At 43.6% G+C, this 15,530-nt stretch overlaps 2 protein-coding genes across 4 annotated transcripts in view; one reads left to right on the top strand and one right to left on the bottom strand.

The window, feature by feature from the left end:
- Positions 1-15,530, bottom strand: part of LOC131192751 (zinc finger protein 493-like) — a 213,528-nt gene that overhangs the window by 70,817 nt on the left and 127,181 nt on the right. The gene's annotated exons all lie outside the window — the stretch shown is intronic.
- Positions 4,737-5,288, top strand: LOC131192835 (gastrula zinc finger protein XlCGF57.1-like). The gene has a single exon (XM_058172388.1). It carries the CDS (start codon positions 4,923-4,925, stop codon positions 5,172-5,174), a length of 252 nt encoding a protein of 83 aa, XP_058028371.1. The 5' UTR covers positions 4,737-4,922; the 3' UTR covers positions 5,175-5,288.

The following is a 15,530-nucleotide window of genomic DNA, read 5'->3' as shown; positions in this document are numbered from 1 at the left end:
AAAGGCCTCATGAAGTCTGCCTCAGAGCATCCTAGGGATCCTCAGCTACGACAGTTCACTAAGCAACCATTCCAAGTTATGACCTAACTGTCTTCCAAGTACTCAAGACTCAGTCCTGAAATTACAAATGTTACAGCACTGCGGCCGTCATTCACACTTACAAATGACAGCAGAGACGTTGCAACAACAATCACGTACCTGTATCCCCACCCCACCTGCTGGGACTTACTTTACGAGGACGGCGCGAGCTGTCGGTTCCTTTGCCTGCTTGGGTGCATACAGAGGCCTAAAGTAGTGAGAGATACAGAAGATCAATAGTGGGAAATCTGGCACTAGTCATCTCACATGAACTTTACACTGCTTTAGGCCTCTGTTCTCTGCTAAGAAAGGCCTGCACGGGGTTCCCGGGAAAAAGCTTTGGAAACAAAGGGGGGCCTCTTTGTTTTCAAAGACTTTTGCTCTGGATCTCGTGCAGTCCTCAGTTTGTAGGGAACACAGGACTAAAGTACTACAGTGCGAGATCCCACAAGATCATTAGTGTGAGATCTTGCACTTCTCGTCTTGTGTGATCTCACACTAAATTAGTTTAGGCCTCCGTTCTCTGTAAACAGAAGCCTGTACCAGATCCGGCCAAAATGCCCTTGCCAACCGATGAGTACTTTGGGGCAGCGAAATAGTCATTCTTGAAGCCTCCCAACCTTTCCAGTCTCAGTGCAAAGACATTTACAAGCCAATGGGAGGCTTCAAGCAAGGAAGTTTGCTCCAAAGTCTCATCGCTGGGATCAAGGAACGAGCCGAGCGGGAGTCCTGCCTGCCAGACAGACGCCATGGAGCAGCTGCTTCAAGGGACACTTGGGAAGAAAGAGCTTGTTTCAAAATTGTTTCAGTTTCGGTTTATTTATTTATTTATTTATTTATTTTTCAAATTTATATACCGCCCTATCTCCCTAAGGACTCAGGGCGGTTCACAGGCAGTTAAAATACAAATAAATACAAATTAAAAAACAACAATTAAAAAACTTATTCTATTGCCGAATTTAAAAAACAATATAAATAATAAAAACCCTTAAAACCAATAACTTTAAAACTAATCCAGTCCCAGATGAATAAGTGCATTTAAGCTCATGAGGTTGGAGGTCCGGAAGTTCGAAGTCCTGGGGAGTTCGTTCCAGAGGTGAGAGCCCCACAGAAGGCCCTTCCCTGGGTGTCGCCAGGCAGCACTGCCTAGCTGACGGCACCTGAGTCCCTCTGTGGGAGCGCCTCGGTGAGAGGTATTTGGTAGCAGTAGGCGGTCCCGTAAATAGCCCGGCCCTATGCCATGGGCGCTTTAAAGATTGTCACCAACACCTTGAAGCGCACCGGAAGGCCACAGGTAGCCAGTGCAGTCTGCGCAGGATAGGTGTAACCAGGGAGGCTCCCTTCACCGGCAGCGTTCTGGACCAACTGAAGCCTCGGATGCCCCTCAAGGGGAGCCCCATGTAGAGAGCATTGCAGTAATCCAGGCGAGGCGTCACGAGGCGTGGTGACCGTGCATAAGGCATCCCGGTCTAGAAAGGCGCAACTGGCGCAAGGCAAACCTGGTGGAAAGCTCTCCTGGAGACGGCCGTCAAATGGTCTTCAAAAGACAGCCGTTCATCCAGGAGAACGCCCAGATTGCGCACCCTCTCCATCGGGCCAATGACTGCCCCAACAGTCAGCCGAGGACTCAGCTGACTGCAGGATCGGCATCCACAGCCACTCAGTCTTGGAGGATTGAGCTTGAGCCTGTTTCTCCCCATCCAGACCCGTCTGACCTCCAAACACCGGGACACTTGATAGCTTCATTGGGGTGGCCCGGTGTGGAAAAAATCAGCTGGGTGTCATCAGCGTACAGCTGGTACCTCACACGAAGCCACTGATGATCTCACCCAGCGGCTTCATAGATGTTGAACAGAAGGAAGATCGGCCCTGCGGCACCACAAGTGAGGCGCCCGGGCCGACCTCTGCCCCTGTCACACGTCTGCGAGGTCGGAGAGATAGGAGGAGAACCACCGATGCGGTGCCTCCACTCCCAATCCCCAACCGGGCGCAGCAAGATACCATGGTCGATGGTATCGAAGCCGCTGAGAGGTCTAATAGGACCAGGGCAGAGGAACAACCCTATCCCTGGCCCTCCAGAGATCATCCTGCGGACCAAAGCCGTCTCCGTGCTGTAACTGGGCGGCGGACTGGAGCAGGTCTAGATAGACAGTTTCATCCAGGTGCAGAGGAAACTGATATGCCACCATACTCTCTACAACCTTGTGAGCGGGTTGGAGACCGACGATAATTACCTAAGACAGCGGGTCCAGGGAGGCTTCTTGGGAGGGCCTCACCACCGCCTCTTTCAAGGCGGCGGAAGACTCCCTCCAACAAGGAGGCACTCGTAATCGCCTGGAGCCAGCCTCGTGTCACCTCCTGAGTGGCCAGCACCAGCCAGGAGGGACGGGTCCAATAAACACGTGGTGGCATTCAGCCTACCCAACAACCTGTCCATGTCCTCGGGAGCCACAGGGTCAAACTCATCCCAACAAATGTCACCAAGACCACCCTCAGGCGCCTCATCTGAATCGCGCAATTTTGGTCTAGACCGTCTCTGAAGCTGAGATTTTATCGATAGATAACGTTAAACTCCTCAGCACGTCCCTGCACGGGTCATCCGCTCCCCTGGTGAAGGAGGGTCACCCAAAAAGGCGGCTGGGCGGTTATCTGCCGGCGCAATGAGGAGGCGTAGCCGCCTTCCCTCAGTGCCACTAGGTAGGTCCTAGTATAGGACCTAACTAGTGTCGATCAACTTCTAAGCGGCTGACCTCCAGGAGCTCTCTAGGCGTCTTCTCCGGCGTTCATCCCCTCAGCTCCTCGGAGGCCCAGGGAGCCGGTTGGGATCTGCGCCGGGTCAGAGGCCGCAGAGGCACGACATGGTCTAAAGCCCCAGCCGCAGCCCGTTGCCAGGCTGCGGCTAGTTCCTCTGCCGTGCCGTGAGCCAGACCCTCAGGAAGTGGCCCAAGCTCCGTCCGGAACCTCTCCGGGTCCATCAGGCGCCTGGGACGGAACCAACGTTGTGGTTCCGTCTCCCTGCGGTTCTCTCAGGTCTCTGCTGAAATTAACCCACCCCAATAAGTTTTCTCCTTATTCCTCCTTGAATGTTTTCCCTGATTATTCCGTGGCTCAAAACAGACTTTCGAGTGAGATTTGCAAATATTTAGATAATTGTAAAGAAAGAGATGTTTTCTAGATATTTTCAAAGCTTTCAGGACTCATGAATATAGAAATCATTCTGTCTATATCACACCATTGTAAGCATGCAAACATAAAACATTTTATTAATTAAATTTATTACATAACTGAATTTTGGAAAAATTCAGAAGAAATTCACTTCACCTTCTACCGTTTGATCTTTTTCTCTAACCTTGTTATCATTTTCATTTCTCTTTTGCTTTGAAGGTAATAATGGTCAGGAGAATGAAGATTCCTGTGAACTGTTCCAAGTGATCAATGCTAAAGATGGAATGGGAAAGTTTGGAATTCGAATGGAATTAGAAACCCATGATAGAAACCAGTCAAATAATTGGAATCAGGAAAGCTCATCTTCCACCTATGCTCCAATGCAAGACTTTCTTGTCCAACAGGAGAAAATAAGGAAAAAATATATTGGGAAAAGTTTGAAGCCAATCAAAGCTAAATTACAAGTAAACAAAGGAGAAGATGCTATAGGAAGACACAACCGACAAAGTTACAATGAGACATTCATTCCTTCTCTTGAAAATAACTTCCTTACATCTCAAAAAGTGATTGACGAAAGAAGCCTTATAAATGTTTGGAATGTGGAACATGTTTTAGAACAAGCAGGCAACTTACTTCCCATGAAAGGATTCACACTATGGAGAAGCTATACAAATGCAGAGAGTCTGGTAACAGGTTCAGAAGACGTAGTAATCTTATTTCCCATAAAAGGATCCACTCAGGAGAGAAACCGTATAAATGCATGGAGTGTGGAAAGACCTTTGCTCAAAGAAATACTCTTATTTCTCATAAGAGGATTCACACAGGGGAAAAGCCATTTAAATGCATGGAGTGTGGAAAGACCTTTGGTCGAAGAGATAATCTTATTTCCCATAAGATGATCCACACAGGGGAGAAGCCATATAAATGCATGGAGTGTGGAAAGACCTTTGCTCAAAGAGGTAATCTTATTTCCCATAAGATGATCCACACAGGGGAGAAGCCATATAAATGCATGGAATGTGGACGGAGCTTTACTGAAAGAGGTCATCTTATTCGCCATAAGATCATCCACACAGGGGAGAAGCCGTATAAATGCATGGAGTGTGGGAAAACATTTAGGAATAGCAGTGCACTCAGTAACCACAAAATGATCCACACGGGGGAAAAACCATTTAAATGCATGGAGTGTGGAAAGACCTATGCTCAAAGAGGTCATTTTACTTCCCATAAGAAGATCCACACAGGGGAGAAGCCGTACAAACGTATAGAGTGTGGAAAAACGTTTATGCATAGCAATGGACTCAGTAACCACAATAAGCTACACACAAGAGAAAAGTCCTATAAATGCATGGAGTGTGGAAAGGCCTTTGCTCAGAAAGGTAATCTTATTCCATAAGAGGATCCACACAGGGAAAAGCCATTTAAATGCCTGGAGTGTGGAAAGACCTTTGCTAAAAGAGGTCATCTTATTCGCCATAAGGTGATCCACACAGGGGAGAAGCCATATAAATGCATCGAGTGTGGAAAGACCTTTGCTCAAGGAGGTCATCTTATTCGCCATAAGGTGATCCACACACGGGAGAAGCCGTATAAATGCATATAATGTGGGGAAACATTTTCGCATAGCAGTGGACTCAGTAACCACAATAAGCTCCACACGAGAAAAGTCCTATAAATGCATGGAGTGTGGAAAGACCTTTGCTGAAAAAGGTCATCTTATTTCCCATAAGAGTGTCCACACAGGGGAGAAGCCGTATAAATGCACGGAGTGTGGAAAGACCTTTGCTCAAAGAGGTCATCTTATTTCCCATAAGAGTGTCCACACAGGGGAGAAGCCGTATAAATGCACAGAGTGTGGAAAGACCTTTGCTCAAAGAGGTCATCTTATTCGCCATAAGATGATCCACAGAGGGGAGAAGCGGTATAAATGAATGGAGTGTGGAAAGATCTTTGCTCGAAGGGGTAATCTTATTTCCATAAAAAGATCCACACGGGAGAAGCCGTATAAATGCATGGAGTGTGGAAAAACTTTTGCTCAAAGTGGTCATCTTATTCATAAGGTGATCACAGGAGAAGCTATAAATGCATGGAATGTAGAAAGAGCTTTGCTCAGAAAGGTAATCTTACTTCTCATAAATGGTTCCACGCACATGAGAAACTATATAACAATAGTAATTCCACTTAGACTTATATACCACTCCACAATGCTTTACAGCACTCTCTGAGCAGCATATGGTCCCCAGCAATCTGGGTCCTCATTTTACCGATCTCAGAAGGATGACAGGCTGAATCAACCATCAGTATCCGAATCAAACTCCTGGCTGGGGGCAATTAGCCTGTAGTACTGTATTCTAGCCACTGCCCCACCATGGCGATAGCTTTTTATGTATATGCATATTGTGGCTTTCTGATCCAAATGAGAAGGTTGAATCCAACAAAATGAAATTTAAAATTACAAAGTAGATGTTGAGACTTTGGAAAAAGTGCAGAGAAGAGCAGTAGGCTGATTCAAGGCCTGGAGACTAAAACATATGAAGAACGATTGCAGGATTTTGGTTTGGCTAGTCAAAGAAAAGAAGGATTGGGAGTGACCATGATAGCAATATTCCAGTACTTGAGAGGCTGCCACAAAGAGGAGGGGGTCAACTTATTTTCCAAAACACCAGAGGGCAGGACAAGAAACAATGCATTCAAAATAATCGAGAGAAGCAATTTTGAATTAACAAGAATCTTCCTTACAGTAAAGACATTTAATCAGTGGAACAGCTTTCCTTCAGACATTGTGGTTTCTTCACGTTTTTAAGAGGAGAATGGATAAGTTACGTGTCCAAAATAGATCCTGTAGGAATATCAATAGATCCTGAAATGGTCTAGACGGGGTCACCAACCTTTTGGACCTCAGGGACCACTAAATTCATAATTTTTTGAATTTTTTTATTTTATTTTAATTTATATCCCCTTCTCCAAGACTCAGGACTTACATTGTGTTAAATACATTGTGTTAAATTTTAAATCCGAGGACCACTAATATGAATTTTTAAAGATAAATAGTATTATAATATAAAAATGCAAATAATTTTCTCGGACCACTAGTGGTGCACAGACCACTGGTTGGTGACCACTGGTCTAGACTGTATACAGATAGATTACAATACTTAGTACATTGGAAAGGATACCCTTTGTCTGAAGCTACTTGGGTTAAAAGTTGGAATGTTAAGGCAGATAGACTGATAAAGCAATTCCATGTTAAATTTCCTGATAAGCCAAAGAGCCCACTAGGGAGAGAGAAGTGGTTTGTATGTTGAATTTTAACCACTGTTCTTTCAGTGCTTTTCTGTCTGGGATGGTTGCATGGCTTTTAAGATCTGGAAGCCATTTCTGTCATTGTGCCTTCAGGCCTGCCATGTTTCCTAGTGTGGGAAACTGGGAGAGGGGAATTGTATGGAGCATAGGTGATACATAGTCATAACAACATTCCTTTCACAGAAAGTCAAGGCCATCTTGCCCTGCACTTGGGAGGCTGGAACTAGGAGGCCTGTCCAGTTGGGACTATGCTGTAATTGGACCATGTGATGGACTTGTGGGTGTTGGGCAGGGACTTGAACTTCCTTTGGGAGGGGAAACCCTGGAAGCTTTCAGATTTGGGTTTCCCCAGATGTGCCAAGATAACATCTGTAATAAAATGTGATTTTGAGGAAATCCAAGCCTTGGAGTTTTCTTTCATTGGGGGTTACTTGAAACCCTGACATTCTGTTCTGTTCTGTTCTTTTCCGTAAAGAGAAATAGAATTGAAAGAAATATAAAAACCCCATGAACAAAAATTGCTACACGCCCAACTATATAGATGTAGTCCTGGACTTGTGACCGCAATTGAGCTCAACATTTCTGTTAAGTAAAACATTTGTTAAGTGAGTTTTGCTCCGTTTTATGACTTTTCTTGCCACGGTTGTTAAGTGAATCACAGAAGTTATTAGTAACACGGTTGTTAAGTGAATCTTTTTTCCCTATTGATTTTGCTTGTCAAAAGTTTGTAAAAGGGGATCATGTTACCCGGGGCACTGCAACTGACATAGATACAAGTCAGTTGCCAAGTGACTGAATTTTGATCACGTGACCATGAGGATACTGCAACAGTTGCAAGTGTGAAAAACAGTCATTAGTCGCTATTTCCAATTCCGTCGTAACTTCGAATGGTCACTGAATGAACTGTTGTAAGTCTAGCACTATCTGAATATCCTTATTTTTTTAAGGAATACTGTAGCCTCTGTGCTCAATTTTCATTTTTGGTGCTTCCTGAGTATTAATTCATTCATTCATTTATTTGATTTTTATACCGCCCTTCTCCCGAAGGACTCAGGGCGGTGTACAGGCAAATAAAAACAAACAAGACACTATATATAAAATGTAAAATTAAAAAACTTATTATAATTTGCCTAAAAATTTAAAAATATATAAAAACTAAAACCCTGTTTAAAATTAATAATAACTATAAAATCCATAAAATTCAGTGAATAAAAGATGTGTCTTCAGTTGTGAAGGTGAAGGTCAGGTATTTGGCGTAAACCCAGGGAAGTTCGTTCCAGAGTGTGGGAGCCCCACAGAGAAGGACCTTCTGAATCTGCTTGGAATCTTTAGTCTCTCTCTGTGAGGCGTCATCGGTGGGAGGCATATGGTAACAGTAGGCGGTCCCGTAAGTAGGAAGCTTCAAACAAATAAAGAGAAAAAGCATAGAAAAAGGAATTCCAGAATTATTTCTAACACATCTGAAAAACAAAGACACCAAGATAACTTTATTCCTCTGTTCTTTCAGTACAAATTTAATATTTTGGACACAAACTCATGGAATTCTTTGAGGTTGAAAAACAAATCTGAATCTGCTTTGTCTTTATCCTTGCATTGTGATGGGGTACGTCTTTCTTCAGAAATGGGTTAGAATTAAATTCAAATGAAAAAGAAACGACTGGGGAGAAAAACAAAGAGAAAGGAAGAGTAAGAGTAGGGGGAAAAGACCAAAAGGAAGGAGAGAAAAAGGAAGAAAAGAGAAATAAATGGTGACAGAAAAGGGGAAAGAGAAAAAAACAAGCACAAGAAAGGGAAGGAGAAAAGAGGGAAAGAGGAAGAAAAGAATGAGAAAAAAGGAAAGACACAGAAATAGGAGAACGAAAGAAAGAGAAAGGGAGAAAGGGAAAAAAGATAGGAATATAGTGCAGGAGAAAGGAAGAGAGAAGAAACAATGAAATAAAAAGGAGAAAATGAAAGAAATGGAAAAGGAGAAAGGAAGGAAGAAAGAAAATATGGAAAAGGACGTGAAAGAAAACGTAGCAAGAAAGAATGAAGTGGAAAGGAGGACAAAAACAAAGTAAAGGAAAAGAAAAATGGAAAAGGAGAGAGAAGGAAGGAAAAGGTGAAAGAAAGGAAGAACAAGAAAGGAGAAAAAGGAAGGAAGGAGATGGGAATAAAAGGAAGGAAAGGAGTGAGGAATGAGAAGATAAGGAAGGAAGGAACAGAGAAGGAGAAGATAAGGGAGATGGAGGAAGGAAGGAAGGAAGATGGAATGAAGAGGAGAAAGGAATGAGGAACAAGAAGATAAGGATGGAAGGAAGGAGACGGAAGATAAGGAAGGAAGGATGGAAGAAAGGAGCAGGACAAAATGAAACACTGCAAGGAGGCAGGAGTCCCATTTCCTGCCTACAAGTTTCCCAGGTGCCCTGGAGCTCACTACTTTCCCAGCATAGCCCGTGAGGCGCCCTCCTGCCCGCAGGAACCCTGCAGTGCCTAGTGCCTCTCTCCCAGCTGCTCCACCCCTGGCTTGAAGGGAGGGCCGGGGTGCAGAATGGTGCACCTCACAGCTGGGCAGGAGGAGCAGCAGCTGGTGCTGTGGAGGAGGGAGCTCAGGGTCCCAGGTCTGCAGCGAGGAGGTGGGGACACACGCAATGGCAGCTGCCCCTAATTGCAGCTCAAGAGGGGAAGTGGCAGGACTCTAGACCCTTTTCCTACTCACCCAACTTTCTCCGTGGGGGGCAGAAGAAGGAAAATGAGTCTAATTTGTCTCTCTTCCTCCAAGACTCTCTAGATTCAGGCACCACTGAAAGCCCTCCCACCCTGGGGACTAAGCCAATTGCACCCTGGAGCAGGTGGAAAACTCCCAAAATAAGCCATGGGGGTCCCAACCAAGATCCAACTGATAGGCCAGCCCAAAGTTCCAGTCAAAGACGCCCTGCCGGAAGTGCCCCAACTCCTCGTCAAAACTTCAGCACCTAGATGCTTCAAGAATGTGGGACATTTCAAAGGGGCTGCCCCAATTTTAAAGTCACATCAGTGGCATGAATCTTCGGCATAATAGAGGGTTGAATGAATTTGGTGAGAGGGTGAGACCTAAATGGAGGGTGAAGGGGAAGGCCTTAAGCATTAGGGCCATATTTCTGTCTTCTTATGGTTTGCCATAACATTAAGGTAACATAAATTAAATAAGTATCAGTCATGTAGTTACTTGCTAAATGTGCATAAAGTTCTCTTCATTGCATGATTAAAAATTAGTAACCCACTAAAGTCTTTGGATGGTCTGAGGGGGCACATTTCAGCTGTTGCTCAGTTGAAGCTCTTTTTTCAAATATGGATTATTAAAGGTTGTGTTGTAAAGTCCATTTATTAATATGTCTAAGCTCATAACTGCCAATCAAGAGACTTAAACAGAGGCTTGAGTAAAATAGCATTTAATCTTGATCAAGCTTAAATGGTTAGCTGTTCCAAACACATAATGGTGCATACATACATGCAAGGAAGAACTACGAACTTATGACAGAAAGCGATGTCCTCTTATACCCAAAAAGTCATAAATCCTCAACTCTGGCATCTGCATATTCTGGAATCCGGTTTGCATGTTCCCATAGTATAAGTTAGTGAATGTAAACTAACTTCTGGATTTACATCGAGTCACACAATAGTAAGGGTCAATTAATGTAATCGGACTTCTTTCTGTGGTGTTATCTTTCCATTTGTCTTCTTAATTACCACTTGATTTCCTGGAGGATGACATACACGTTCTCAGCCAGAGTGGGGTGGGGAGAGATCAAATGATGGACTCTGACAATTTCCAGAGACTGTCATTGGTGGAATGAGGTATCAGTAACAATTCAGGAATTTAGTCAGTGTGACCTACATAACCATCCATGATGGCATATTTATGTTCTAACCACAAAAGGGCACAATATATATATGTCAGTGTTATGAAACAGATATTTACCATGTGCAGTTATACAAACAAGAGACCAAGACATCAAATATCATTAGCAAGTTTCCTACTAATTCTAGTATTTTAGTATATATGTTCCCTTCAGTGTCAAACTGGAGAAAAAAAGAAAGAAAGAAAGAAAAATCAGATGTTACGTCCATTGTTTAAAGTGGATTTTTAACCACTTTTCCATCCTTTTAAATTTTGTTTTGCTCACTGTAGCTAAACTCTCTGTGTTAACTCCAAATCTGGTCGAATGGTTTCATAGCAATGGAGCCTTCAGCTTTTCTTGTTTTGCTTTTCCATTTTCTTTTTCATTTATGGTCTAATGATATATCCTGCATTAAATGCTCCTAGGGGCTCAGTCACATTTCTTGAGGTGAATTTCCTACTCAATCCCTATGTAAAAATGGGTTTTCCTCATCATACTTTAGCTTTCTATTCCTTTTTCAGGATCTTCCTTTTCTTTCATCAGAAGACGCTGGAGGGGTCTCTGCCCTTTTTGCTCCTCCCTTCGCTGAGAGGCTGAGCAAATGATTTCAAAAGGGCACCTGTATGTATTGAATTAAAGAAATAAAAAACAAATGCATAAAAATCATTGCCCCGATTGTGGTTTCGCTGCCTGTATCCCATTAAGCTGCCTTAAGTCCACTTAAGACTGGAGTTTGCAACAACTGCATGACACAAGCTGTGTTTCCCAGAGAGCCTCCTGGTCCTTCTCTTCTGACCGCCCGGCTGTTTCTGACAGGATTTGGTCCCTTTTGAGGCCTCCCACAATCTTGGCTGAGCCTTCAGGGCGGCTGTTCTTCAGGGAAATCCTCCAGAGAGAGATATGTTTCTCCATCTCCACAGACGATCCCTGGACAGGAAAGAGAGGAAGATGGAGAATGTGCCTCTGAAAATCACAAAGCTTTTCCTGGTCAGGAGGAATTGTGAGGGCTTTCCCCACAGTCCCACGTCCATTATCTGCCTCTCCCTTCCCCTCAGGCGCGCTCCTCTTTCCCGCCCTTTCTACCATCCTGGCACTCTGCCCTAATCCACCAGGGGCGCCCGCTGCTAAGAAGGAAACGTCAGGCGGTTCCCCATTGGTCCACTGGAAGACGAACGTCACAGCTTTTCTTTCCAGAGGAGGCGGCGAAGGACTGACGTCACAAACGCTTGCTGCTCTAGGACCCCACACTCGCTCTCCTTAACTCCTGGGGCTCCGCAGGAGGCGACGAGGCTGCGGCAGAGTTTGGCTGGGAGATCAGACGTTCTTCGCGTGAGGGGAGGGGGCTCTTCCCTGGTCCCATGCTCCGCAGCCGCCCTCTCCATGCAGGAAGAAGCGGACCTCCAAAGCAGCAGCAACAGAAGAAGCGGGGATCCGGCCACCCTTCCCTTACCTGTGTCGGAGGAAGAGCCTTGGAGCCATTTGGAGTTGCTCTGCAGGAGAGAGAAAGGATGGAGACACAACCTTTGGGAAAGGAGGGAGCCGGAAAAGGCCCTTCAGCTGCTCAGCCTGGGAAGCTCTGGACAAGGACTGGGCAGAAGATCCTGGAGGAGGAAACCATCCTCCCTTCAGAAGTTCAGCCCTGGAGCTTCATCCAATGCCAGGAGGCTGAGGGTCCCCGAGGACTTTGCAGCCGACTCCATGACTTTTGCAGGCGATGGCTGAGATCAGAAAAGCACACCAAAGCCCAGATGCTGGACCTGGTGGTTCTGGAGCAGCTGCTGGCTCTTCTGCCCCTAGAGATGGAGAGCTGGGTGAGGAATGTGAGCAGAGACCAGCTCCCAGGCAGTGGCCCTGGCGGAAGGTTTCCTCCTGAGCCAGGCGGAGCAGAAGGAGCAGGTTGAGTTGCAAGTGAGACACTTTAGGGAGCTCAAAAGGGAATAAAGAATGTGTTTGAATATTTTACCCCTCCTTCCCAAACTTCTCTGACATTCATAATATGTGGCAATGTCCCACCAATTCTTGTAGAATATTGTTCCATTGTTTTCTCACTCAATCACACGGATGTATATTGGGGGCTTTGATGTCATGTTCCCAATATAAGAATCCAATTTATGTCATGTGATGTACATTAATTCTTTTTTTTCCTTCCTCCTATTGGAAGGGCTGCACTGTTGAGATCAGAGATCCTGAGGGAAAGAAGAACCCTTCAAATTCCACTCAGGAGCTATTTTTCAGGAGGATCCCTTGGGAAGATCAAAGTCAGGACACCTCGGGAGGTAATCAAAGATCCTCAGATTACCCATCTGTCTTACCTTCACTCTCTCTTCTCTATTGAATACATCCTCCTATTTTGTAATGCATTTTGAAATTATTTATTCCTTACAGAGAAACGAAGAATGAAGCTTTCTGGTTTTTATGACGGAGATCAAACATCGGATGAATCTCCAAATCAAGTAAGAAAGGGGGAAAAAATAAAATTTGTATTCTCCATTCAGGAAGTGAAGCTGGTGTGCAGAGTGCTCTTTCCTTCTATTCCCCCCCCCTTGTTTGTCCTGGATTACTTTTGTGTCCTTCCACAACATGGACAGCAGAATAGCAGATTCAAGTTGCTGTCAGTCAGAATAGTTTCCTCTTCTCATGTTCTGATAGGTACTTCTCCAAATTTGAGTTTACAAGAAGCAATTTTTTAAAAAGTCCTTCAAGAATAAACGTATCACAGTGGTAGCAACTCCTAGAGACCCATTTTTTTGGTGTAGTTCTTTGACTTGGAATTGTGCAAAGCTAATTAAAAATAACTAAATACTCCCATAGCCACATTACCAATTTTGAAAAGCTTTATTACCTGTAGTTCAAAAATAAGAAAATCATATCAAAAAATAAAGCAGACTATTAAAATCCTAAGGGAGTGGCCGTGTTGAACATATAAACATGGTACTTTGGGCTACAGAATAATTTCCAATCCTCTGATTTGCGCCTCGATTAAGAGATCAAATATTCCTGCTTTGCAAAGGCTGAGAAATGACTTTCCCAGGGAATTTTCTCTTCTTTGTTTTCTTCCATTCAGCCAATGGCTCAGACTACTAGATCAATCAATGATAGACAGAGTGATAGATCAGTTGATTCAGAAGTGGGATTACTTTACTGAAAGGCACTGAGGTTTTTGCAGAATACATGAACTTGATAAAATTTTCTCCAAATACTTATTCAATCACAGAAATTTTCAGAATTGTGTTTTCTCACAAAATTAGGACATGTGTGTCGCACAGCATTTAACTTGGTGCATATTTTTGGTTTCAAAATTTGGAAACAATGGAAAAGAATAACAGAATTAGTAGGGATCTTAGAGGTCTTCTAGTCCAATCTAGTCCTGCTCAGACAGGAAGCCCTATAACATTTCAGATATATGGCTGTTCAATTTCTTCTTAAACACCTCCCATGTTGAAGCAACTACAACTTCTGGAGACAAGTCATTCCACTGATTAATTGTTCCCACTCACAGAAAATTTCTCTTCAGTTGTAGGTTGGTTCTCTCCTTGATTAGTTTCCATCCATTGCTTCTTGTCCCGCCTTCAGGTGGCAGCCCCTTAGATATTGGAACACTGCTATCGTGTCCCCTTAGTCTTTCTTTTCATTAAACTAGACATACCCAATTCCTGCAACTGTTCTTTATATGTGGTACCTTGCTCACTAGTAGTAACTGTGAGAGGGATCTTGGACTCCTAGTGGACAACCATTTAGATATGAGCCAGCAGTGTGCAACAGCTGCCAAAAAAGCCAATACAGTTCTGGGCTGCATAAACAGAAGGATAGAATCACGATGCCACGATGTAAAAAAGATGTTGAGACTCTAGAAAGAGTGCAGAGAAGAGTGACAAAGATGATTAGGGGACTGGAGGCTAAAACATATGAAGAACAGTTGCAGGAACTAGTTTAGTGTCTAGTTTAATGAAAAGAAGAACTAGGGGGACATGATAGCAGTGTTCCAATATCTCAGGGGTTGCCACGAAGAAGAGGGTGTCAAACTATTCTCCATAGCACCTGAGGGTAGAACAAGAAGCAATGGGTGAAAACTAATCAAGGAGAGAAGCAATTTAGAACTAAAGAGAAATTTCCTGACAGTTAGAACAATTAATCAGTAGAACAACTTGCCTGCAGAAGTTGTGAATGCTCCAACACTGGAATTTTTTTTTTAAATGTTGGCTAACCATTTGTCTGAAATGGTGTAGGTTTCCTGCCTGGGCAGGGGGTTGGACTAGAAGACCTCCAATGTCCCTTTCAACTCCCTCTTCCTCCTCCTCCTCCTCCTCCTTCTTCTATGTTTTAGCCACTAATAATTCTTGTTGCTTTTCTCTGCACTCTTTTTCTAGAGTCTCAATATCTTTTTTATAGTGTGACCAAAACTGGATGCAATATTCCAACTGTGGTCTTACCAAGGCAAACTATTTACTGAATCTGCACTACTATTAATCTTCTCATAGTTCCCATCACCAATCTTTCCATTTATGACTGTATGACTATAACTTGTTGCTGGCAATCCTTATGATTTATATTGATATATTGACCATCAATTGTGTTGTAAATGTTGTACCTTGATGAACGTATCTTTTCTTTTATGTACACTGAGAGCATATGCACCAAGACAAATTCCTTGTGTGTCCAATCACACTTGGCCAATAAAAACTCTATTCTATTCTATTCTATTCTATTCTATTCTATTCTATTCTATTCTATGAAGTGGTATTAACACTTCATGTGATCTTGATTCTATCCCCCTCTTAATGCAGCCTATGATTGGGTTGGGGGTGTTTTGGCAACTGCTGGCTCATGTTTAAGTGGTTGTCTACTAGGACTCCAAGATCCCTGTTGCACTTTCTATTGTTGAGCCAGGTATCACCTATTCTATGCCCATGCATTTGGTTTTTCTTTCCTAAATGTAGAACCTTACATTTTTCATGGGTGTTTTTCATTTTGTTATATGGAGCCCAATCTGTTGATCCTTATATATCTCAAGCTTATCTTCTGGAGTGTTGGTATTCCTGTAAATTTGGTCTTGTCTGCAAATTTGATGAGTTCCCCTTCTATCCTCTTGTCTAAATCACTGATGAAGATGAGACCTTGAATCCT

Source organism: Ahaetulla prasina, chromosome 2, assembly GCF_028640845.1.
Source record: "Ahaetulla prasina isolate Xishuangbanna chromosome 2, ASM2864084v1, whole genome shotgun sequence".
NCBI lineage: Eukaryota > Metazoa > Chordata > Lepidosauria > Squamata > Colubridae > Ahaetulla > Ahaetulla prasina.
The sequence above is the reverse complement of the archived record's forward strand: the minus strand, read 5'-3'. Positions and strand labels throughout refer to the sequence as shown.

Coding starts and splice junctions, on each gene's coding strand:
- LOC131192835 (XM_058172388.1), top strand. CDS start 4,923: ATGGAGTGTGGAAAGACCTTTGCTGAAAAAGGTCATCTTATTTCCCAT.